Consider the following 22,189-nt stretch of genomic DNA (forward strand, 5'->3'; position numbering starts at 1 on the left):
TGTCACGGCATGCTGGTAAGGTCACAGCCGGATGACCTGGGTTCACGGCCCGGGTCTCCCTCTCGCGGCTGTGCAAACCCGGGCAGGTAACTTAACCTCTCTGTGCCTCGTTGCCTCGCCTGCAGGACAAGCACCGACTGGTTGAGGGTGCTGGCGCCTACCCAGCCTCTCGTGGCAAGCGTGACAAGTGCCCGAAGAAACATCCGCGGATACGCAAGTGGGTTGGTGCCCGGCTTCGCCGCACAGAACACCGTGCAATTCGGCTTCGGGTCAACCATCCCTGTCCTGCTGCCTCGGGGCCCAGAACGGCAGCCGAACAGGCTCCCGTCAGCAAAGGGATCGAGCAGGCCGCTGCTCAGACCCGCCAGCGGCAAACCTGCCCCAGGGGGACGGCGCCGAGCGAGGGCCAGGATGGAGGGTGAGACCGGCTGGGAAAGAAAGGCCAGCCCTCCCCGACTCTGCCTCCTGGACGGGGCAGGCAGGCCGGCCACCCTGTTGCAGACCCGGGCCCTCAGCCTGTCCCTACAAGGCAGACTCGTCCCCCGGGAGTCTGGCTCCGGGGGTGCGCGGGCAGATCCGCGGAGGGCCCGGCTGGGTGCGGGGCGTGGGTGGGCCCGCGGCCGCCAGGGGCCCGGCCCCCACCCGCCCCCGTGCGCCGGCCTGTTTACCGAGCGGGGAGAAAGGCCTCTCACACTGTGTAAACACACTCTCCAAAGGGCCCTGCCTTCTCAGCTCTCGCCAGCCTGCCTAGCCCGAGCTCTGAATTGGCGGGCTGGCCGGAAGGGCCGTCTGGCCGTTAAAAGATGTTTCCACACATTGTGAGGCTCCGTGGAAACCTACTCCTGTGGGCCCCAAGGACAAAGGAACGCAAGTGTTTGAAATGCAAAAATATTTTGACCCGACTACATCATTTTTCAAAGGAAAAAAGTAATTCACGGCTCACAATTCACTTGCTATCTCGCAGGAAGTCCTGTATTTCTTATTAACTCCCCAAGGCCTACTTCTCTGTGTGAGAGGTCGTCTCGGAGGGCCAGCGTGTGGGGGACGTTGCTGGGTTTTCTTTCCTTCTCTTCCTGTTGTTTTTTCTTGTAACGCTGCCTCACGTTTGCGAGGTGCTTGCCCAGCACTGCGCCGGCCCTTATCTGCAGGATCCTTCCAGACCGGGAACTTGAGTGGGGTGCAGACTGTCTGCCCCGTGCGGCTAAGTCAGAGACCAAGGCTCCGAGAGGTTAAGTAACTGGCCCCAGGTCACACCAGAGGATGGTGGAGCCAGAGCTGGAGAGTCTGTGGTCTCGTCCCCCCGTGGATGTCCTCTCCTGGGCTCTGCGGTTCCCCTGTGTCATGATGGTGTTTGGATGAGACCTCAACGGCTCATCACCATCACTATCATCATCAGCATCCATCAACATCAATCGACATTAGCACCACTGTCATCACCACCACCATCACCGTCACGATCACGACCACCATCATCACCAAAGTCGTCGCCGTCGTCTTCGCCGTCGCTGCGTCGTCGCCAAAATAAATGATCACGCCGTCGTCTCGCCGTCGTCGTCGTCGATCTTGAAGTCGCCCGCGCATATCGCGCAAATCGCCGCCAATCGCCGTCGCCTTGTAACCTTACTTCGTCATAAAATAAATCTTACTTCCAAATACGTCGCCATAAACGTCGCGTCACCCGTCAAATCGGCGTCGTCACTTGCCGTCGTCGCTGTCGTCGCCAAAAGTCGTCGCCGTCGTCGCCGTCGCCGTCGTCGCCGTCGTCGATGCGTCTCTGCGTCGCCGCCGTCACTTGCGCCAAAATCGCTTGCGCCGTCAAATCGCCGCCGTCGCCGTCGTCACTTACTTACGCCCAAATGCATACCATCGTCGCCGATAAATCTGACGTCGATCGCCGTCGTCGCCGCGAAAAAAAATGATGTCTTGCGTCGTCGCCGTCGTCGCCGTCGTCACCCATCATCGCCAGAAGTCGTCGTCGCCGCCCGCCGTCGTCGGCGTCGTCGCCGTCGTCGCGCCCGTCGTCGCCGTCAGTCGCCCAAGTCGTCACTTAAGAATCGTCTAACCATCACCACCATCATCACCATCATCACCACCATCACCACCACCATCACCACCATCTCCACCATCATCATCATCATCACCACCATCATCACCATCGCCATGACCCTGGTTTCACTCTGAGCCTTAAGCACGTGCCAGTGCTATGTTAAGTGTGCTTTACACGTAGTAGCTCATGTAAGCAGAAACCACAACCTGAGAGAGGAGTTAGCCTCGTCTCCATTTTACAGAGAAGGAAATCAAGGCCCAGGGGATGAGGAAGGCCTTGGACAGAGTCTTTTGCCTTTTGAGTTCTTCCCACTACCAGATCTCAACATCCACAGAAAGGGTGTGGACAGACCCTCATGGGGCTGCTGGAGCCCTCTGAGGAAGCTAGGCAGAGAGGTAGCCTGTGGGGTTAGAGCTGAGTGCGCCCCCCAATGCCTCTGAAGCTGTGTGTGGGGTTTGGGCACAGGAATCAGCATCGCTCAGAAAGTGCTCCCATGGACAGGATGGGGCAGGGCACTTGCTCTGGCTTGGGCCCCAAAGCCCTTTTGCCCTGCTGGGAGAACAGGGCTCCCCGCGCAGGGCAGGGGTGCAGGCGGGGGGCCGGGAGGCAGGTGCAGGGGGGCGGGCTTCTGAGGAGCTGAATAATGGGTCATATTGGGAAGCCAGGGGGTGCAAAGAGGGACAGGAGCTTTGAGGAATAGTTCAGTGACACTTTGGGAACCAAAAGGTGATTACGAAAAAGAAAAAACCCAGGTGTTTAAGGGACACGTGGGCAGCATTTGCTGCAATAACGGGAGAGGGGTCCAGGACACGCAGGACCCCCAGGGAAATCGACCAGCGGAAGGGGTGGGGGCCACTCCAGGCCCAGGGGAGCGTGCCTTCTCGCTGCCCGCCCCCGCCGCTGGCGCCTGGTTCTGGGAGACCGAGGCTTCCCCCAGAGACGCCTGGGAAAGCGGATGGCCCCCTGGGGGGGGCGGGGACCAGCTGGGCCCCCCTGGGCACAGTCTTGTTTGGGAGCATTTTGCAAGGGCCAAGTTTATCGCATACTGTCCGCGGAAACTTAGGTGGGTGCACCCACCTGCCTGAACCCCCCAGAAGAGCAGCTGCCTCCCAGGACCCTCAGCCCTCTCCATCACCTGCTCCAGGCCTCGGGGACATGGCAGTGAGCACGCGGATGGGGCCTCTGCCTCCCCGGGTCCTGGCCCCAACGTGGCCCGACTTTGCACCCAGAGAGGCAAAGTCACTGTGCCCTGGGCACGGGCGCTGTTCTCCACGCTGGGCACCTGGTGCTCAGCTGCGCCCTGGCACCTTTGAGTCGACGCCCGCCTTGATCTTCCTCCTGGGCGAGCCGAGAGGCACAGCCGCACCCCCTCCCCGGGCCGGTTCTGCCTTCCAGAGGGCCACATGGGGCAGACACTGGGCGAAGATGCCCCTCGCCCCTACCCCAGGCGGCCGCCACCCCAGACCACCCTGAGCCGGACTAGATGGCTCGCTCTGCCTCACCAGTTTTCTCTGGACACTTCCTGTCCAAAGCAGACACACAAAGGGAGGAAACCCCTTCCAACTTCCTCCCCCGCGTTTCATTCTTGTGGCTTTCTGGGGTACCCCGGCTTCAGAGTCTCTTCCGATCATAATCTGCCCTTTTGGGCCTCGTAACCTGGAGCCTTGGGTTTGGGAGGCAAGAAGCAAGCGCCGGCCTGGCCACGGCACACGGGACACTTGTTCCTCGAGTAAACTCGGGGCGCCGAGCCCCCCGCGGCCCCTGCCCGCTGCCCGCCCCAGGTAGGAGTGGAGAAGCGAAGTGTTATGATTTTTTTTTTCCGGTCTCTGAATATCTCTCCTCACTGTCAGCTGATCCGCGATGAACACATCAGACTCTTTTTATGTGATCATTTTCCATCCCCGGCAACGCAAACATTTCTGTGGCTAATACTCTGAATCTTGGCCATTGCTCAGGAATAACAGAGACCAGGTTCCAGCGTGGAATAATAAGTCTCGCCTTTTATGACTTAATTTATCAACACTGCACTGGAGAAACGGCTTGTTAACTGGCTGAGAAGAAGCTGTTCGTCGATCGGGCTGATGGAAGCGGGCGTCAGGCGGCGTGGCAAACCCGTGAGCGCGCAGAGCGCCCCGCGCTGATGGAGGCGTCATTCGGAGGAGGAAATATTACTGAGTAAGAAAGCGGGACCCTCGCACTGAATCCGTTCAATTAAGAATCCCTCTCTTTCTGGCCAGAATCCATTTGTTACCCTCACAATGTCCTCCTGCACAGAACAGGGATGACAAGGAGGCACTGCCCAGAAAAATGGCTCCTTAGAGTCACCCACCTGCAGGGACGTGGCCAAGCCCACACAAGATGGCAAGGCAGGGCATTTCTGCTGAAAACGAACAGAGCGAACAGCGCGAGAGGCTCTTGGAAGCCTGCCGCACCACGAGGAAGAGTATCTGATTTGGAACGTTGCAGCTGGGCATCCCTGGGGGACTGGGGCCACCAAGAACAAAGGCCGGGGAGGCCCGTTGTGCAGGTGACCGAGGCCTCGGCACGTGAACCCCAGGAGAGCGGAGGACGGCTGGCATTCAGCCTGTGTCTGCAGCACCTGGGACGGCAGCCCGCACACGCACACAGTAGGTGCCTGATAAATACTTCTCGAGTGACTGAGTGTACATGCAGGCCTTCTCGACTCTTCGGAACTGGACAAGCACCAGGAGCCCCCAGCGAATGAATCGGGGAGAATGAGGTCCGGCCTCAGTAACGAACAGCCGCCCCGACTTGGGGGCCTAATAGAACATTGGGGTTCCCCTGCCAACCCGGTGCGATTCATGGGGTGGCTCTGCTTATGGCCAGCACCTCGGCATTTGGCCGGAATGTTCTGGCTGCAGAGTGGTGGGCAGAGAGCTCGGGATGATGTCACAATGGCAACTGGCAGCTCGGTCTAGCGGTGACCCAGCGTGCATCGTCCACAGCCGCTGGCCGGCCACTTAATCAGCGTTGCTATGGGCCAGGTGCCGTAGAAGCATTTTACATACATAACATATTTAATAACTAAAATACCCCATATAACATTTTCAAAAATCATTAACTCACTACAAAGAGTGACAGTATTATTTTTGCATATTTCCTTCTGGACCTCTCACATACGTATGTCCTTCGCCGTGTGCGTGTGTGTACTTCACATAAGGTCTGTGTGTAACTAATTATAAGATGCCACTTTTTGAGAACCTGCTTTTTAAAAAAGTTAATAGCCCTCGCTTCTTAGAACGGTTTTAGGTTCTTAGAAAAACAAGTGTTATGTACAGCGGATGCCCACGTACCCCCCGTCACCCGCCTCCCACCTCCCGCCATCGGTATCCCTTATTAGTGACATCTTGCACCAGCGGTTACTTGTTACAATGTTACAACGGAGAAGCCGATATCGATACATTGTCATTATTAAAGTCCCTAATTTACATTACAGTTCGCTCCCGGTGTCTGCATTCTGTGGGTTTGGAGAAATATATAATATCATGTGTCGATCACCACAGCATCACACAGAGTAGATTCACTGCCCTAAAAATCCTCCGTGCTCCCCCGTTCATCCCTCCCTCCCCCTAACCCCTGACGACCACTGATCCTTTTACTGTCTCCATAGTTTTGCCTTTTCCAGGACGTCATAGAGTTAGAATCACACAGCATGGAGCCTTTTCATGCCGGCTCTTTGCACTCACGAGCATTTAAGGTTCCTCTGTGTTTTTCCGTGGCGCGAGAGCAAAGCCCTCTTTTCAGAGCTAGATTCCCCGAATGCCTCTTTCGGGCACTGGGTTGGGCGGGTTGCTTTATCCTCCCCTATCCTGGTCGACCTCACTACTTTTTGGTCAAGGTCAAGGGAAGGAAGGAGTTGCCCTGCCGGCTCTTTAATCTCATTCACAGATTCATTCCTCCCAGCAAAGGGACCGGGACGCCCCCCACGACTGGCCTGGCGTGGCTTTGTCCCGGCAGCTCTGGACCATAATCAGGCGCTCCTTTCAGGGTCATTCTCAAGGGCGAGGTGGACCCGAGAGATCCAGGGACACAGGCGAGGTGGGAAGCTGCGCCAGCCAGACACGGCTGCAAGGGGGAGCGGGCTGCATTCTCAGCTCCCACCTCGGTGATGCTCCCCGGCCATGTGTCAGCTCCACTGCCACCTCCTCCGGGAAGCCTGGCGCATTAGACTGCCTTAGGGTCCCCACCTCCACGGCCTCTGCTGCGCCACCACAGCGCTCCCCGGGGAGGCAGAGCCGATTGCCCCACCCCGTGCCGTCGGCCGTGGCGGACATGGGCGGAGTGATGTTCTGAGCCTGGGCCTGGGTGAGGTGACTGTCTGCTTCCCTGGAGAGCCCAGTGTCTAAGGAGGACGAGACATTCAGAGCAAACGGGACCCGACCGTCAGCTGGGAACCGAGCCCAGCCGAGCTCAGCTTGCACACGTGTGTGAGTGTCGTTTGAGAGTTTGGGGGCGGCTCGTTACACAGCAGGACTAGGGCCGGAGGGGACCGATGCACCGACTCCCAACCGCCACAACCAGCCCCGCCTCCCCCTGCGCCGTGTCCACAGTCGGCGTCACTCGGAACTCGGTTCCCAAAGTGCCTGGGTTCGCTCGGACTTCGTGTCCGGAGAGCAGACACCATGGCACGATTGGGAAGGACGCCCACTTCAGAGGCCCGTCGGCCGGCGTTTGAGAACTGCCGGCCTCCACCGAACCCCGTGGCCTTGGGCACGCGCCTCGCACTCTGTGTGTCTTAGTGTCCCGTGCGGTAACGTGCGGGTGACGATGCCGTTCTGGAGGGCCTGGGCACAGTGAGCGCCCGTGTGCGGGCGCCGGGCACGCAGCCGGCAGAGACGACGAGACAGCGGAGCAGTGTGTGGTGCCGGCCTCGGGGACAGCCTCGCTGCGGGCCGGCGGGGGCAGCCAGCGCTCCTCCTCGGTCCCTGCGCCTGCTTGTCCCTTGCCCCCAGGCCCAAGCATGGAGGCTGCCCGAGCCCCCGCGTGGTCCCGGACGTGGAGTCCCGCCCCCCACCCCCGCGACCTGTGCAGGACCCAGGTTCAGGGGAGAGGCAGCTGCACAGTCTGGCCCTCCACACCTTCGTGAGAAACACCCTCTGAGGCACAAGGGAGACTCAGGGGCCCGCCCTCCTGGGAGGCCTGGGGCGCTCGACCCGCACCCTGGGAGAGCAGCGGGAGCGGCACCAGTGGCCAGAAGCGCTCACGCTGCCATGTCTGTGCCGGAGCGGGGCTGCCCCGCCCCCGCCACGGTGACCGTGTAAGACCAGGCCCTGCGCTCAGGACGGGGACACGCTGCTGGGACGGTGGCCGGCCCCAGGAGACGCGGGGAGCCTGCTTCTGCCCCTTGAAGGCCAGGCTGCGCCGGGAGGGGACACCCCCCGCACGCCACGAGGCGACTTTGCCCAGGTACGTGTCTGCGTTCCACGCCGATGACGCCGCGCAGGCCTCGGCCCGGCGCGTTTCCCTCATCGCGAGGCACAATTTAATTAACTCACTATCGCACCCACCTGGAGAGGACAGCGTTTATGGACGCGGCCATCTGGCTCCCGGAGCGTGGGTGATAACCCCGCCTCGCTGCCCCCCGCCTGCGGGAGGCGGCCTGCTCCCGGCTCTCTCCCGGCACCCTCTCGCCAAGCCCGCCTCCGACACCCGAAGGTGCTGGTTCTGAGGCCAGGACGTGGGCCCGGGGCAGGCACCACGCCCGTGAACTCTGATCCGCCGCAGGTGCCACGACACCACCCTGGAGACAGGTGTCCTGCAGGAGGCCTGGCACCCTCGGGCACGGCTGGCGTGCACCCAGGGTCTCGCTGGCCCCCTCGGCCCCGGCCAGCAACAGCGGCCGCACGCGACGCCCGTTCAGCAGGCCGGTGCCCGGAGCTGTGCAGTCACCCAGCTTCACGTGTGGTGCCCGAGACTAGTCTCCCCGTGTGCACAGGAGCAGGAACCCGGGGGCCACGGGCAGACCCAGGTCGGGGGGGACCCTGTCCAGACCCCGGGGGCCTTGGGGTAGAAAGGGGCCTTTGGTTTACCGTCCCGTCCACGCACGTTTTCAAGGCCGGAGCCCGTCCTGCTGCGTTGGTGATGCTCCGTCTGCCGCTGCTTTTAATTTTGGGCAAAAAATCTCAGCAGGGCTGGAGCGGGGCCTGACCATGGGCTGTCCCCACGTCACCCGCTCTCACACGCCGTGCCAGGGGAGGGGGCCGCCCTACGCTGCTGAGCGACAAAGAGAGCTCGGCTCTCTGCCTTCTCACAGCAAAAACGGCGGAAAATTAACCTCTCCTTCCTTCCTGCCCTCCCCCCCCCCAGGTGTGGCTCTCAGGCTTGAGAGGTCTGTGGAACAAAGCACCCCTCCTCCGCGTCCCCTCTGAGCCCCTGTACCCCCAAGCCAGCGCTGTCAGGCCTTCCTCACACAGGCAAGGCGTCAGCAGGTGATAAATTACCTGGGAGGAAATTAATTAACTGCACCTCTCCCCAGCCTAATCTAAAGTTTAAGCTGAATTTGGGAATCCTTCCACAGTGGGGGTGCGGGAGGGAGAAATCAGCTCAATGGTGGGGGGGAATGCAGAAAGGTCGCATTTATAATGTCATCACCCAGCCTGAGCTGCCCATAACTCACCCTGGCCACTATCGGCCCATTAATCACCCTTATCTGCGGGGGAAGGGGCCACCTCGCCACCGCCCGGGGGCAAGTTCAGGTGCTGCTGGTGCCTGCAGGTCAGAGTCCGCCCAGGGGCCTGATTTTCTGCCCCGGGCGCCTAAGGGGCCTCCTCAGATAAGCGGCAACAGTCGTGAAAATGGAAGGGGGAGGCAGAGGCGGCCTCCAGGAGGAGCTGGCGGAGGCGGGTAGCCAGCCCGGGGCTGTGCCTGGGGACGGCCCAGCGTCCCCAGGGCCACCGTCCGGGAGGGACGGGTGGGAGGCGGCCCTTCCGACTTTCTGCGCCTTGGCCCCATGACACCTCTCGGCTTCCCGGCCTTTGATTCAGCAAAATCAAGGATGCGAACTTCTTAGGAGTACTTAGTTTCCATGGCAACCGAAGCTGACCTCAACATTATCGCTCTCGAGAGGGACCTGACTTTCCTATATGTTCATTCACTGAATTAATGGACTGCTGGCTCTTTCACCAGCGACCCCAGAACAAAGGCGAGGGAGGCCCGTGTCGCTCGGCTTTCAGCCACTGTCCAGCCCTTTGTCCGGGGCTTACCGCGGCGCGGCCGCGCTATTCAGCCCGAGATTACCAAAATCAACTCGGGGCTGTCTCCGCGGCAGCTAAACACACTTTGATTTCATAAAGACATAACCGATCCTCCATGCAAATTCATAATTGCGGTGGCGGGGCTCCGAGGCCCGGGTCTCGGGCGGGCCTCTCTGGTGGCGGAGCGCGTTTGTGGGTGCCCCACGGCTGAGTCGCAGCGCCTCGCGGCCCGGGGGCCACGCCGGCTGGGACGGAGACGGGAGTAGGAAACGGGTTTCTCAGCCTCTCCTCGCCCGTGACGACAGGGCCCAGCGAGCCTGCTCCGCCCCAGCGGCACCGGAGAACCCCGCACGCGGTCAGCACTCTGCTCTGGGGTTCACCGTGGTCTCCCCGTTTCTCGCTCCGGCCGCATCCCTTCCCCGCTCCAGCCACCTGGAAAAGCACCTCCGCTTCCTCCAGGGGGAAAACAACGCCACGGAAACCGCATAACGCAGCACTGAGCAGCAGCAGCTGAGCAGAGCTCACACGGCCCGCGAGGCCGGGCCGGGCCCTGCGGGGCGCCACCCACCCTGGTCGCAGCCTGCGAGCACCTCGGGGTGTGTGGCCTTGAGTAATTGCTGCAGGTGCCTGCCTGTCCCCACTCCCTCAGTCCCGGGGCTGGCTCAGCTCAGTTCTCGTCCGGCTCCCTAGTCATCCTTCCTGAGTCCCCCCCCCCGGGCTGCCCACTACCAGAGGCACTTCACCCCTCGGGTGATGGAAAAACGTCCACACCCAGCAGCCCAGTGGGACAGGCCACAGTCCGAACACCCAAATAATCATTTCGCGAATTATCGTAATTGTCAATCCGTCACCCGGTTTGGACAATGCCAGCTGGGCTATTGGATGCCTTTTACGACCTGTAGCGTTTTGTATGTAATAACGGGCGGAGATTTATGGGCCTCGAGACTCTATTCGTTTCATTTATTTTTGACTCTCCTGAGCCCCTCACACGCCGGCTGGGGTGGCTGGGTGGCTGCCGCCCTCCAAGCTTCTGCAAGGCCCCAGCCCTCGCCCCGCCGATGAGAATCCCCCATTTATTTATGGAGAAGGGCGGGGGGGGCAGGGGGGAGGAGGAAAAGGCCACTTTCCTTTGTTTCTGTCCGCTCGCAGGTTGTACTGTATTAACACGTCCCTCCTTTTCAAGACGCTCGGAGAAAGCAAGATAGAGCAACACAAAAGGAAGGCCGCCGGGGCCCTGGGTTTCCCCTTCCCACATCGCCCGGCCAGATTGAATCAAAATTCTTTTCGCTGATACCATCTCCCCGGGTGGACTACACTCTTGTTAACGGATAAACTCAAGCCCTCCAGAAAGTCAAAGAATAAATTTAAGCCTTTTGCCAAATGTCTATCCTATTGGATTTTGATAAGACGGCCATTGAGCCTTAATAATGTCTCCCATCCATTTTCCGCGGGCCCTTAACACGGCTCTTTATTCGTCCCCAAAGCCTCTTCGGCCGGCCTTTTTATTACCGGCTCCGGCGGGCTCTCCAGGGAGCGGGGCGACCGGAGTGATGGATGGACAACTCGCTAGATTATCTCCCGCAGATGTCTGCTCTCCAGGAGCCCCGGGCCTTCCCTCTAAGTAAACAGACTAAATAGAGTCGCGGAGGGAGCGGTCCCAGAGGGCCGACCCCAGCCAAAGTGATGACTTTATGGGAATGGGCGCTTGCTGCCCTGGGAGCACACCAACAACGAGCGCGCAGGGGAGGAAGGGGCAAGGAACTGGCCCCAAAGATCTCATCAAAAGCACACAGGGGGCGTGCAGGCTGGGGGGGCCGTGGGGGGGACAGCGAGGGATGCAAGAACGCAGGACAAGGGACAGAGAGGAGGCGGGGTGTGGACAGGGGTGCAGCCCAGTGAGGTTAGACTCTGGAGCAAGGGAGGAGAACAGCTGCAACCTGATGGGGGGTTGGGGGGGGTCAGGTCAGGAGGGAGAGGACTCAGGGGGGCAGGCGGGAGCCGTCCAGCCACTGATCCGGGCACTGGCTCCGCCCCTTCTGTGGGCGGGGCCTCGCCTGGCCCGCTTACAGGGGTGGCCGCTGTCGCACCAGCTCCAGGCTGCCGGCTGACTAGAATTCGAAGCCCACCTCCTCTGCGGGTGTGGGCGGACCCCGGGGCCTGCGTTTCCTCACCAGTAAACCCTGAAAAGATGAATTCTTCAGCCCCTTCAGCAACCTGGCTCCTTAATACTTAGAATTCAACTACAAAATACCCCATTTCTGCCTCTCTCGTGTCGTGCCGCGGACCGACTCGGCGTTTGTCACCCTTCGCCCAACGGTCCGGAGGAGGGCCTCGAGGAAGCACGGAAGCCAGCCGAGCACCCTGAGGCCGCACAGGCCCCAGCACCCCTGACCATATTTTGGGGGCTCCCAAACGCATGAGTTCTTGGGGGAAGAGAGAGCCTGCTCGGCCAGACACAGAAACCCCACACCACAGAACCGAGGAACGGGCCCTACATCCCGCTGCCAAGGACGTCACCAAGTCAGTCTCAAACAGCACACGGAGGCGCGCACAGTCATGCCACGTGACGAGCGCCCACGCACCCACGGCCGTCGGCCACACCCAATCTCAAGGCGGGCCCATCCCTCTGGGAAGAAGGCCGACCGGCGCCGCCCGTGCCGCCTTCGGGCCATGTGCGGACCCTTTGCTGGTGCTCATGTCTCTCCTAGTCCCCTCCGTCCCTCACAGAGCACCTGGGGACGTGGCGACGGCTTCGTGTGGCCTTGGGCACCCATCCTGTCACACTCAAGCGCCTTGAACACGACAGCATCTAAGTCCAGCGGGAGCATGGGACAGTCTAGGGCTCGGGGGGCAGCGGAGTGCTGGGCAGAGCTGCCTCGGGGGGCGGGGTGAAGCCCCTCCAGGGAGCCCCTCAGACGGGAGCCGGCCGGAGTCAGGAGGCCTGCCCAGGCGTCCGCAGGCCTCGTGCCCGACGCCCCGATGCTCGGACTGTGGGGAGACGGATCCCTGGACCCCGCAGACGGGCCTGACACGGGCCTGAGTTCGAGAGGACGCCCACCCGTGCTAAGCTGGGCCCTTGTGAGCGGGGCCCTGGCCGGACGGCACCTCACACCCATCCCATGAGCCGCTCTCGAGAAGAAGGGTCTCTGGACCGGGGCAGCCCCACTGCTTACAAAAGAAAAAGGCAAACTGGGCACCGGCCAGTCCAGGAGGACGGAGGGAGCCTGGGCCCTGGGCTCGTCCTGCCTGCTTGGTTCCGGTTCGAAAGCGTCCAGCACCGGCCTCCTCACTTCCTTTACTTTAGACTTGACCTCTGGCCTTCTGCCCTGACCCTTGTACCCAGCTGGAGGACCGACTGCCCATCTGGCCACAAACATACCGCCTCTCACTCCTGCCGGGTGCCCGGCTGCCGCAGGCGACACGCACGTTGCCCGCTCACTCCAGCAGCTGAGACTGGAGTGACACAGGTCCCTTCTCGACGGGCATGAAAATACCTCAGTCCTTCGCTGTGTGGGAGGGTCCCTCGTGGCCTTTGCTCCTTTCTGTCCTTTAAGAAAATACGGATTCATGTCCGGACGTAGGAAAAGAGCAAAGAACGCTGTCACGTCGAGGCCACTGGGCAGTGGGGCTGGGAGTGGACACTTCGTCCCAGCGTCCGCCCAGACAAAAGCATCCCGCAGGGCCAGACGCTGACCCTGAGTCATGGACACGAGCGAGGGAAAAAGGTCGCACTGTCAGGGGTTCCCCCAGGAGGTCACCGTGGGGTCAGAAAATGCCTCGCACTGCAACGTTTCCTCCAGAATCGACGTCTGTGGGGTTGAACCTGGTGAGACAGGCAGGTCGCCAGTCCTCCCAGACAACTCTGCCCAGGCAGCAGGTCCCCTGTCCCTTACCGATGGGTCTCCAAGACGGCGGGTCCCCATGTCCCACCTCGGATGGCGAACTCTGCCCAGACGTCTCAGCTCCAACCACCAAGCCAGGCACGGGGACAACCTAGTAAAGCTCGGCCGATCGTCCCACGTCGGAAGCGAGGGCGGGGCCTGACCGCCCTGAACGCCTGGTCTGTGCCGCTGACCCCGGGAGCCCAAGGCTGACGCGCCACCCCCACCCTGTGCGTGCTCCCCGGCCCTGTCGGCACACGCGGACACCGGCACACGCGGACACCGGCACACGCGGACATGCGGCACCACGTGGACACCGGCTCCCTCCGCTTTGTCTGGAAGGCGCTGGGAAGCAGAGAGGCTGAGATAGAGCACCTGCTTTACTGCCACCGAACACCCATGTGTGTTCACGTGTGTGCATGCATGTTACCGTGCATGTTTGTGTGTCTGTGATTGTGCATGTGTGTACGCACATGTGCGTGCTCGTGGATGACCCCGATCGATGGAGACCGGGCTCTGTCTGATGATCGGCTCAGATTTGGGAGGCGACGCCTGGTCTGATCCCTTCTGCCAGCCATCGGCCTGCAGCGTGTGGACGTGGGGACGTCCCGGCCCGTGCGTGCGAGCTTTGCACTGGGACGTGTGCGTTTCTCGGGCCTACTTCCGTCTCAGGATCCTTTAGAGCTGACGCCCGTCAGCCGTCTCTCGCCCGTCACCGCGGGCGGGGTGGCGGGCACTCTCTCTCGCCCGAGGGGCTGCGTGTCCCCCCGCCCCCCGTGCCCCAGCGCTCTTTGGAGGCTGAGTGCAGCGAAAGGCTCTGCCGAATCTGCAGCCAACTGTGCTTTTTCCCTCCCCACGCTCTCTTCCTGTGAGTATGCAGTGAGGAGAGTTAAATAAACACAGCCCGCGTTTATTTAGGTTGGTGCGTCGGGAGCACTCCTGCAGGCGCAGGGCCCTGCCCGGGTCTCAGGGGCCAGCGGGGCTCGGCGAGGTGACCCCACCTGCCCACACGACGAAGGCGATCCCGGCCCACTGACACGCAGTGTCCGTCCCATGCGCGCGTGGGGCCGACATCACGACCGTTCGGGGACCACCCGGCCGGCCGCCGGCCACGCCGCGGGCGTCAGCGCAGGGCACGCGCGGGGCGCGGGAAGGCGCCGAGTGGCTCTCCTACCTTGGGGACGCAGCCCTCCTCCGGCGGCGCGTCAGCATCGGTCAGCATTTGCTGCAAAGCAATGTCGAAAGGGGGCGTTAGTTCCTGGCAAAAGGCATCGTCAGGCCACGGCCGGCTGCCAGTTGTGGGGCAGAGTCCTCTGACACTGCGAGGGCGCCACCCTGGGGCTCCCCCATAATCTGAAAGTGCCCCGTGGAGGACTGGGGCCCTTTGTTCCACTGCCCCCACCACCAAGGAGCTCCCCCGATGTCGCCCGTCTGGAAAGCGCCCCCCGGCACCGTGTCGCTCACCCCAGCCCTTAGCAGTGGGGTGGGGAACCGCACACGTGACTAGACGCCGTCCGGCTCCAGGCGTGTGACCGGCTCTCTCCTTGTTCTACCAGCAAGCAAGTCGAGTTGCCCGCATTCGGAGGTGGCCTTGCCCGCGGGCTGTGCGGCCTGGAGGGTGCCAGGGGGAGGCACCGTTTGGCCGCAGGGACACAGGCTTGGGACAGCGACCAGCCGACATGCCAGCCATTCCGGGTTTTTCTCCCAGGGTGGACTCGGAGCTTTTGTTGGCTCAGGCCCGGAGAGCTGTAGCGTTTTGCCTGGCGGGCGTCCCCTCTTAAAAACCACCGGGGCCCCCCCGGGAGGGGCGGCATTGCAGCGGCCGGTCCCCGAGCGCTTTCTAAGCGACGCAAACTGACAAATTCGCGGCGGACACGGGGTTTTCCCTTCTGGTTCGAAAGTGCCGTGCGTAGACGCGTGTAGAAATTAGAACGTCATTTCCATAAGAATGGAAACTGAGATCGAAACTAACATTTGAAAAATAAAACGAGAAACGGTGTCAGATCCAGGGGTTTCATTTCTTCTCCCCTTAAAGTGACACCATTGCCTTTTCGAGTTCCAAGCGCGGAGTGGAGTTGCCTGCCGGTGCCCACGCGGGCCGGCGAGAGGCCTGGACCGCAGAGTTCCAAGACGCTGGCGAATTTGCCCGGGCTCAGCTGTAACAACAATGGTCGTATTTTTAAATGTTGAGAATTCTAACCAATTGGGGATTTTATGTTTCTTTTAATAGATTCTGAAATTGTGGTTTGGAAAGCGACGATAAGTGAAAAAAGAGAATTTGAAAAGGTGAACAGCGTGGCAGAGGCGCTGGGAAGGCCCCCGGCAGCATCGGCAGAGACCGGGCCGCCTGGCTCCCTGTCCCCGCGGGGCCTGGGCTGGACAGGCCCCATGGGAGACCAGCCTCAGGGGCTGGGGGCTGCGTTCGGCCAGGGGGCAGGCCTGTCGCTCTGCCCTCTCGTCTGTCCGCTTTTCACTCCCGAGTTAGAGTCGAGAAGGCCGGCGAGGCCACGTCGGGCAGAGATAGGAGGCCGGAAGGACCTCAGACAAGCCTGCAGCTCCAGGAAAAAGGGCCGAGCTCGCCAAGGTCCGAGGCCAGAGAGGGCGATGCAGGACCACCTCAGGCCTCCAGGAGAGGGCTGGACCTCCGTCCTGCTACAGGCCGTCCAGGTCTGCAGCCAGACTTGGCCAGCCGGCAGGGACAGAGGCTTTTGTCAGTGTCGCCCAGAACGCGGGAGGCTCCTCGCTTGGGTCACAGGGTCCCTTGGCCTGGGCGGAGTTCTGTTGTCCTTATGGGTGGGGTGGGGGAGGGGTGCGGTGGCTCGCCAGAGCTCTACCTTCGCCAAGGCGCTCAGCCCCCAGGGCCCAGGACGCAGCCCCGTGAGGGGCGCCCACCGAAGCCCCCTTATCCTGAGGGTCCCCTGAGCCCTGTCCCCTGTGACTGCGGCGCGGACGTGGCACTGAACCCAGCTCAGGCCTTGGTGGCACTTGCGCCTCACCCTCCCTGCACCCCGTCAAGTTTGGTCAACGGAGGCCCCGCCCCACACACCACCGAGGCAGACGCCGTGTCCAGCCGCCCCGTGCTGCTGGGGACGCTTCCCAGGGAAGGGGCTGGAGGAAGCCTCGTGCACAGACACAGACACAGACACAGACACGCGGGCGCCTCGCGAAGCCCCGCGGGGCCTGCCGAACGCGTCGTGGGCACGTGTGACTTCCTCCAGCTGCAGCCAGGCCAGCCCGGGCACATTCCCACATAGGGCCACGTGTTGACTTCAGGCACCCAGAGAAGCCGCCTCTGGACGAGGAGAGAGCGCCCCGTGGTGTGACCGCCCACAGCGCCCAGGCCGAGTGCTGGGGGCGGAGCTTGAGCGTTCTCGGTGGGGTCCCTCCTGGTCTGGCTCCAGCCCCTCAGCCCAGGCCACCAGGAACGAAACGCCCCGGGCCAGCACCTGCTCGGCTCATCCCGGGCCGGTGCTGGAGCCCCCGCCTCCTCCAGGCGGGAGGAGGGCCCGCTGGGACAGTCCAGGCCACGAGCCGGCTCTCGCTCCCGACGTGCAGATGCGGGCAGGGCTGGTCCCCTCGCTCTGCGGGAGGGACATCCAGGGAGGCCCGTCAGCCCCGCACCCCGCAGCCCGCTCCGGTGCCCTCCGGCCTGCGGCACACCCACCCTGGGTGGCGGCTGGGAGCTGCCCCCTGCCCCCGGCCCCCCTCCCGTTCCCGCCGAGCTTCCGCAACTGTCTCTTCTCGTGGATGTTTGGTGCCCTGACCTTTTCTCCCCGCTCCCCAGGACCTCGTTCCTCCGGAGGTGGCAGCTGTGATCACCAAGCAGGTTCTGAAGTTTGCAGTCCCGGCACGAATGTGACCTTGGCCAGGAAAATGTGGCTTCTGGTCTTTCCTCTGGGGGCTCCCTGCAGGCCGGTGATGGGCTTGAGGCCGCCCAGGAGGGGCAGAGGCGGGTGTCTCTCCTCCGGGGGTCGGGAGGCTGTCCTGGGACTGTGTCCCACAAGCAGTGAGTGTTCTGCTGGACGGAGCCAAGCCACGTGAGGACAGCGACAGCCGGGGTGTGTGCTGGGGCAGGAGGCCCTGGCCGGAGAGAGGCAGCCGTGGGCTCTGGACGCAGACAAGGCACAACAGCCGCCCTCCAAGAATGCCCCAGGTTGTGTACCCGCGGTGGGGACGCCGCGGTGGCCTTTCCTGCAGCCTGGCTCCTACGGGATCCCAGACCTGTGTCCGCAGCACCCACAGGGACGCCCCCAACTTCTTGGTCAGAGACCAGCACGAACTTTCCAAGGAGGGCAGGGCCGAGGCCACCATGCTCAGAGCACAGGCACGCCGCGAGTGCCACACAGTCTTTCTCTCCCAGATCTTCGCTGTCCCTTAACACCGTCTAGGCCCAACTGCATCCCACAGGCCTTGGGCCAAGGGTGACCAGAACCACTGTCGTCCATCACAGGCTGAGCATAGCCAAGTGGGATGGAGCATCTCAGGAGACCCATGGGTCACACGCGTCAGGCCCCCTCCGCACCACAGAAGGGTCAGCGAGGTCTGTACGTGGGCACAGCGATGGCTCCCATCTCTCCAGGAGCCTGTGGTCAGGTGGTGACGCAGAGACAGATGTTCAAACCACAGTGTCCGTAACAGGTCAAGACGCTACACGGGACACACCACGTAAGAGAAACCACACAGAACCTTGAGCATCAGTGCAGAGCAGGACCAGGCGGACCAGGGCCAGGCGGGGCCAAGCTGACTGGGGACCAGGAATGGACTGGGACCAGGCGGACAGGGGACCAGGCGAACCAGCGGGACCAGGCAGACCCAGGAGCCAGGCGAGCCGAAGCGGACCAGGGGACCAGGTGGACCAGGCGGAACCAGGGGGGACCAGGCGGACCAGGCGGAACCAGCAGACCAGGAGCCCCTGCGCCCTCCTCACTGCCCCCCAAGCACGGTCCTTGGCCCCGTCGGCCGTGGGGCGGGGCGGGGGGCGGTTGGGCGGAGCGGCGGCCTAAAGCACAGCTGTAGGATCACAGGTGAGCAGAGGTCTCCACACGATCACATGATGCAGACAGAGGTGGGCATTAAGCCCGACTTCCCCCACGCCCCACCTGCAAGAGCACGTGGGTGTGAAAAACTTGAAAAAGGAGGCATGTTCTGCAAAGCGGGGGGGGTCCGAGTCGGGTTCTGGAACCCTCTGTTCCAGAAGCTTCTCTCTGCCTCCCCTATTTACCAGCCTGCCTTGGCAGATACGCACATCATTACCTCCGCTCTTCACCCACCGCGGACCTCGGGGGGCCCTGCCGGACGCAGCCCCTCCAGATCCTCGCCCCCGCCACCCCCCCCCAAACCCCCCCCCCCCCCCCCCCGCCAAGGCCGCGCTGAGCTGAGCCCTCGGCACGCGCGTGGCTGGCCGGCTGCTGGCAGTGGCTGTAGCTGCTCTCAGCCCCAGCTCCACGCCCGGCACAAGTATTAGGTGTGTTTTGATTAAGCATTTTAGCCAAAAAAGCGAGGTTTGACCTCCGGCATTTCGCTTCTCTCGCGGGTATCAATGCCAGGACTGAAGTAAGTGGGGTTGGTCAAAACATCTTTTTTGAGTCTTAAAATAAATACTCTCTGTTCTCCAAAGAGTCGGCTGGAGCAGACGCACACAGACATCTCGTATGCTCACAGCTCCGGAGCTCTGGCGTGTCCCCCGAGGGGGGCTAAGCTTTCTGGTCGGTGTCATGAATGGGTCCCAGAAGGTTTCTCTCCCTTCAAAGTAATCTGTTATTAAAGTATCTAGAGAGACACACCTACGGGAGGAAACCAGACACCCGCCCGCACCCCTCAGATCAGAGAGAGCGATAAAGCCCCCACCCCCCGGGCCAGCCGGGGCCCCAGAGGTCACCAAAGCCTCTCGTTCCCGACCTCGTGCCCTTGGCCGTGGAGCCCAGACCTCTCTCAACCCTGCGTCTCCCTTCGTGGAAGCCGCCTCTTCCCGCCCTTGGCTATGAGTCTGGGTCTGGGCGCAGCTGAGAGGTGGCTGTGCCGAGGCCCCTCTGTGCTACCTGCGGAGGTTACTCAGGGTTGTTGGGAGAGGAGGGCTGGGTCCGGAGAGCTCGATGGGACCCCCCCGCCCCCCGCTGCCATGCTGTCTCTGGGCCTCTGTCTGCCGACCTCCAGAAGACACAGTCTGGGCAGAGGGATCCAGTCCAAGGCTCCTTGGTGGCTGCTTTGGACCCCACGCGGCCTGCTCTCTGCAGAGGGTTTTACGCCCCACGAGGCAGGGGCCCGTCCCAGGCGCCTCGAAGGTGGCTCGCCTCGACTCTGACAACGCCGCGCCCAGGGCGAGCGCGGTTATCGCCCCGTCTCGCAGATAGGAAGCAGAGGCTCGGGGAGCCCGGTCCACAGGGCAGAGGTCAGGGAGCTGCTAAGTGTGCTCAGGGTCAAGCTCCCAACTCCGGACCTCTGCTGCGGGGCGGGGCGGGGCAGGAGGCCGTTGGGTGGTGCGTCCGGGGAGAGAAGCCACGTGGCCTCCCTTCCGAGCCGGCCTCACACCTGAACACGGGCCAGGACCCTCCAGGGCGAGGGAGCGCCCCATGGCCGGGCCGAGCTGGGGGCGCCCCACGGGCAGCTGGGACGGGAACCGAGCAGGGCATTCGTCACCGAGGCCGCCCTCGCTCCAGGAGCGAAAGCTCCCGTGGTGTTGACACAAACCCTTGAGCCCTCAGCTGGGAGCTGGGTGATATTTATTTATTTTTTGCATTAAAAAAAAATTCAGCTTGGCTGTGTTTGAACTGCAGAAATGATTTTTTTTTTTTGAAAGGCGCCTTGGACACTGTTTTTAGCTTTTATGCCTAAACAGATACTTCTCAGTTCTTTCAAGTGAGACCCGTCCAGTGAATGGAGGCTGTCTCTTCACTCCTAAGAAAAATATTTACACAGTCGAGTGTGGCGCAGGGGACCAGGCTCCTTCAGGGAGCCCACCCCCGGAACGCACGGGGTCTCCCCACGGCTGTTTCCGTACCGCCCGTGCCCGTCTCCCCGCGCCAAGGCGTTCCCAAGCCTCCCGGCCCGGGACCCTGGAGGCGGGGGTCTGCACACCGTCCCCGCCGGGAGCCCACGCGGCTCTGCGTGAGTGGACCACAGTCCCACCGTCCCAACCCTTCTCGTCGGCCAACAAGAAAGCCAGGCTACTCTGCTGGGGGCCCGGCCAGGAGCTGTCGTGTAGGCCCCCCAGCCGGCCTGCCTTCCCCAGATGCCCCCCCACGTGCCCCCCGCTTCCCTGATCTGTCTGGGGTGTGGCCGCGCCTGCTGCCCGGGCCCCGGCCCCAGGAACTAAGGGTCAGGTGGACGGCTGTCTCCTGGCTGCGCAGCCCCCCAGGGGCCCAGAGTCTCTGGACAGGTCCTGTCCGGTCACACGGTCTAGTCTTTCCTGGGCCCCCGAGGGCAGGCCGGCAGCACGGTCACACCATCATCTCACACTGCCATCGAGCGCCTGGGGTCCACACTGCCGGGTGGACAGTGCCGTGAAGACAGTTACAAACTCTCAGGACAGCACGGACTCCAGTCTTAGCCAGGCTGGGGCTGGGGCGATGGAGCGACCCCCGCACCCCACTCCCCGCCAATGACATAAAGTTGGAGAGCATGGAGGCCACACCGACCCCGGCCAAGAACTGTCCGCCGAGGGATCTGTGAGCACCGGGTGCTTCTGGGAGCAGAAATCCTGAAGCAGGAAGTGGGGAGCAGAGGAAGGAGGGGGCGTGATGCGGGGGTGTGCCCCCAGGCGGGCAGAGAGCCTGCCCGGAGGACGGCATGAGGCCCTGGGGCTCTGTGGGGGGCGACCTCCTGCGGATGGGGGGCTCCCTTTGCCTCTGAGGGGGAATAGGGTGGACAGAGGGAGGGGTGCAGGGCAGGCCAGGGGAGGGCGGCCTTGCTGGAACCCTGGTCCCTAAGTGGCTGCAGGCCCCCTGGCCGCTCCACGGAGTACGTGGGCATCGTCCCTGTCCCCAGGCTGCGGGAACCTACTGGAGCTCACCCAAACGAGACACAGTGGGACAGAGCGGGGCTGGGACACCGACGCCACCGAGCTTGGGACCAGCCTCTGCGACGGCTGTCCACACCTCCTCTCCACAGGTGAGGAGGGGGCTCTGCGGGCACGTGCGCAGCGGGCCCCAGGGACACGGGGGTAAAGCCGCAGGCCCCGCAAAGACCGGGGTGGGCAGGGCCCGGGAGCAGGGCCCGGGATGGAGGGCGGGTGGTGGCACAGGTGAGGACCCGCCGGCCTCTGACCCCAGGACCCGGTGTCCGGCAGAGTAGGGCTCCCGCCACACGGCATCCTGCTGACGAGACACCCGGAGAAATAAAGCCAACGCCACCAGCCTGGGGCCCCCGCCCCCGCCCTCGCCGGCCACGCGGTGTCCCGCCAGCCTCAGCGCACGCGCGCCCTAAGCAGACAGCAGGTCCGCGGTCCTCGAGCCCGTCACGTGAGCCCCTCGGGCTCACAGAGGCACGGCTGCTGGGGGTCCTCTGGGCAGGGGTCCCACCTGTCACTCCCACCAGCTCCTCGCCTGACCAGGTCCTCCAGGGCCGTCCCCCAGGTGCCCCGGGCTGTGTCCCGGGAGACAAGTGGGCTCAGCAGTGGCCCCTCGGCCTGCCCTAGCCCTCACCTTGCCTGATGGTGTGTAACGCCATTGGGACAGGCGGAGTCAGGCGGGACCCAGGCTGACCACCTTCCCTCGGGGCTGAGGTGTGGGGGGGGATGCAAGTGTCCTCTCTCCCTCTGGACTGCCCCACTCAAGCCGTCCCTTCTCAGACAGCAGAGCACAGGTTTGCCCCAGCTCAGACACCCCAACCTCTGGGTGTCAGCCATTCTAGCCGAGCCTTCTCAGTCTCCACCAGGCCAAGGACAGGCTGGGCGGCCCAGACCTCAGAGGCCCACCCCGCAGACGCTGCTCAGCCCTTTCTGCACGAGGTGACGTCGGCCAGTCCTGACCCACCCCAGGCACCCCTAGAGTAAGGCAGGCCGCTGGGGTCCTCTGCCGCGGGGACCCCACCCGCCTGTCCCAGCCTCGGTA

The 22,189-nt window shown here is 62.8% G+C and overlaps 1 protein-coding gene across 9 annotated transcripts in view; it reads right to left on the reverse strand.

Moving 5' to 3' along the window:
- PRDM16 (PR/SET domain 16) overlaps positions 1 to 22,189 on the reverse strand; it is a 293,758-nt gene that overhangs the window by 135,320 nt on the left and 136,249 nt on the right. For 7 of the 9 annotated variants that reach the window (XM_039842409.1, XM_039842408.1, XM_039842407.1 and 4 more), the window contains exon 3: positions 14,317 to 14,367. The exons of the other annotated variants lie outside the window; for them this stretch is intronic. In XM_039842409.1, coding sequence (XP_039698343.1) covers positions 14,317 to 14,367 — 51 coding nt within the window. The remainder of the gene's footprint in view (positions 1 to 14,316; positions 14,368 to 22,189) is intronic. 9 annotated transcript variants of the gene reach the window in all.

Source organism: Pteropus medius, unplaced genomic scaffold (assembly GCF_902729225.1).
Source record: "Pteropus medius unplaced genomic scaffold, Ma_sr-lr_union100, whole genome shotgun sequence".
NCBI classification, from domain to species: domain Eukaryota; kingdom Metazoa; phylum Chordata; class Mammalia; order Chiroptera; family Pteropodidae; genus Pteropus; species Pteropus medius.